At 37.5% G+C, this 3,060-nt stretch overlaps 1 protein-coding gene across 1 annotated transcript; it reads right to left on the bottom strand.

Annotated features, from left to right (window-relative positions):
* Positions 1–1,204: 1,204 nt before the first annotated feature.
* Positions 1,205–2,858, bottom strand: LOC116380076 (gastrula zinc finger protein XlCGF7.1-like; the record flags this gene model as incomplete). Its single annotated transcript, XM_031842034.1, has 1 exon — positions 1,205–2,858. A coding segment is annotated over one exon (968 nt), but the record flags the coding sequence as incomplete, so codon positions are not given.
* Between the last annotated feature and the right edge of the window lie 202 nt (positions 2,859–3,060).

The raw sequence follows: 3,060 nt of genomic DNA, 5'->3' as shown, positions 1-3,060 counted from the left end.
ATACATACATATATATATACATACATACATATATACATACATATATACATATATATACATACATACATATATACATATATATACATACATACATATATACATATATATATATACATACATACATATATACATATATATACATACATACACACATATATACCTACATATACACATATATACCTACATACACATACATATACACATATATACACATACATATACACATATATACACATATACATACATACACATATACACATACATATATATACATACATATATATACATACATACATACATACATATATACATATATACATACATACATACATATATACATACATACATACATACTGTATATACATGCATACATGCATACATACATGCATACATACATACATATATACATATATATATATATATATATATGTATATACATGCATACATGCATACATACATGCATACATGCATACATACATATATATATACATACATATATATATATACATACATATATACATACATACATACATATATACATACATACATATATGTATACATACATATATGTATACATACATACATACATATATGTATACATACATACATATATGTATACATACATACATATATGTATACATACATACATATATGTATACATGTATACATACATATATGTATGTATATATACATGTATACATACATATATACATGTATACATACATGTATACATACATATATACATGTATACATACATACATGTATGTATATATACATGTATACATACATACATGTATGTATATATACATGTATACATGTATGTATGTATACATATATGTATGTATGTATACATATATGTATGTATGTATACATATATGTATGTATATATACAGTTACAAAATATGAGTTACAGTTACAAAATATGCACAACAGACTGGTAGAACATCTCCAACATCTTGCTGCACACGTTGAAGGATCGAAGTTTCCCCAAGAAAAAGACTCGACTCATCCCCTTCTTGTACACAGCGTTGATGTTGGTCTTCCAGTTCAGTCTGCTGTCGATGGAGACACCCAGGTACTTGTCCTCCTCCACCATGTCCACATCCTCTCGCAGAACTCTCAGCGGTTGTGGAGCCGTCGTCTTCCTCCTGAAGTCGACCACCTGAGGTCTTGGCCACGTTCAGAATCAGGTGATTTCTACCGGCCCACTCCACAAAGTCCTCCACTACTGCCTTTGAGGTTGTGGACGGTGGAGTAAACCCAGCATGCAGAAGTTATGGATATGTACAATTACATACATACTAATCACCAAAATACTCGATGACACCAAACTCATTTCTCATTCAACATTTATTTTCAGTAAATATCATCAGCACTTTCATGTCATAACGTCAGTATATCCAACATAGTACATAAACTCTGTAGTACCGTCAGTGGTTTTAATATTAACGCACAAAACTCTGTTCAGAAATCATTTCTTACTACTTCCTCTTACAGTTTACATCTTTTTGTTACTGTATATAATCAGCGTTACAAGTTATATGAAAATGACATTACACTTAATAACATCATAGATAGATGTCTTCAATATCTGTAAATCTAGTGTTTTCTTTACAAAGAGGGCTAAACGTTATGTTCACAAGCACTTGTTAAAACAGAATCAAATGCAAATGTATAGAAATAAAAATCAATATTTTGACGACAGAGAAATGAACAGCTTCCGTTTCAGCTTGTTGGTAATAATTAGCCGAGCTAGCTGCGTAAACATGGAGGACAGAGCAGATCATGTTTACGCTTGTTGAACAGGTGCATTGATCCTCTGATCAACACTCCGGTCTTTAATTATGTTGAACAGGCGCCCGCTTAAAACCGGGGTTTGGGTATCGATCCCTATTTACTGCTCTCGCCGACACACTTGTGACTTCGGACCTGCGACTGCCACGTGAACCGTTTGTCACAAACGCTGCAGCTGAACTGTTTCTGTCCCGTGTGCAATGAGAAGTGGTACGTCAGATTGGCCTTTTGGGAAAAACATTTATCGCACACCGGACAGCTAAATGGTTTCTCTCCTGTGTGGACGGTCATGTGTTTCTTCAGGCCTCCCTTTTGAGTGAAGCTTTTGTCACAATACAAGCAGCTGAACGGTTTCTCCCCGGTGTGGATTCTCATGTGATTCACCAGAGCGCTCCGCACAGCGAAACTTGTGTCGCAGAAGGAGCAGCGGAACGGTTTCTCTCCGGAGTGACATCTCATGTGACGAATCAAGTTCGGCCTCTGAGAAAATCCTTTACCACACACTGAGCAACTGTACGGTTTCTCTCCCGTGTGAAACCTCATGTGTCTCCGCAGACTGTCCTTACGGCCAAATTTGCGACCACATTCGCAGCAGATAAAAGATTTTTTGCCAACATTATATTTGACATCGTTTACAGGAACGCCATCGTTATTCAGAGAGTTTAAACCGGACTGAGGTTCTCTGGCGTCGTCATCAGTCTGAGGTTCAAGAGAGTCTCCTGTCTTATCTACAGTTTCTGGATGTCTACCTGGATCTGAGTTCCATGCTGGTTCTGGTCCTCCACAGTCCTCTCCATCAGCTTCTGTTTCCATCTGTTCAGTTTGTCTTTGATGAAGTGAGGACTGAGCTTCCTCTTCATCATCTTCACTCTTCACAGGAGTGAATGAGAACTTGATACCAGCCTCCTCCAGACCTTGAAGCTGCTCTCCCTCCTGACTGGTCCAGAGTTCCTCCTGTTCCTCTTTAATGTGTGGGGGCTCTGGGTCCTCCTGGTCCAGACTGGAGCTCCACTCCTGCTGCTCAGAGGGAACCTCTTCTTTATTTGCTAACAGCTGCTGGACGTCTGCAGGAAACAGGAAACACACATTGAGGAAAAGAAAGATCCAGAGTTTAGGTATCGAGTTATTTTATATATAATAAAAATCTATTAATCTGGTTTACTCTGGGGGGGGGGGGCTGCATGTTTCATCACGTTACGTTTTTTTCCTCCTAAATCGCGATAATGACGAACGTTAACAGTCGACAAAGTTCCGCATGCAGTGGAC

Source organism: Anarrhichthys ocellatus, unplaced genomic scaffold (assembly GCF_004355925.1).
Source record: "Anarrhichthys ocellatus isolate YVR2014 unplaced genomic scaffold, GSC_Weel_1.0 scaffold6055, whole genome shotgun sequence".
Lineage (NCBI taxonomy): Eukaryota > Metazoa > Chordata > Actinopteri > Perciformes > Anarhichadidae > Anarrhichthys > Anarrhichthys ocellatus.
The sequence above is the reverse complement of the archived record's forward strand: the minus strand, read 5'-3'. Positions and strand labels throughout refer to the sequence as shown.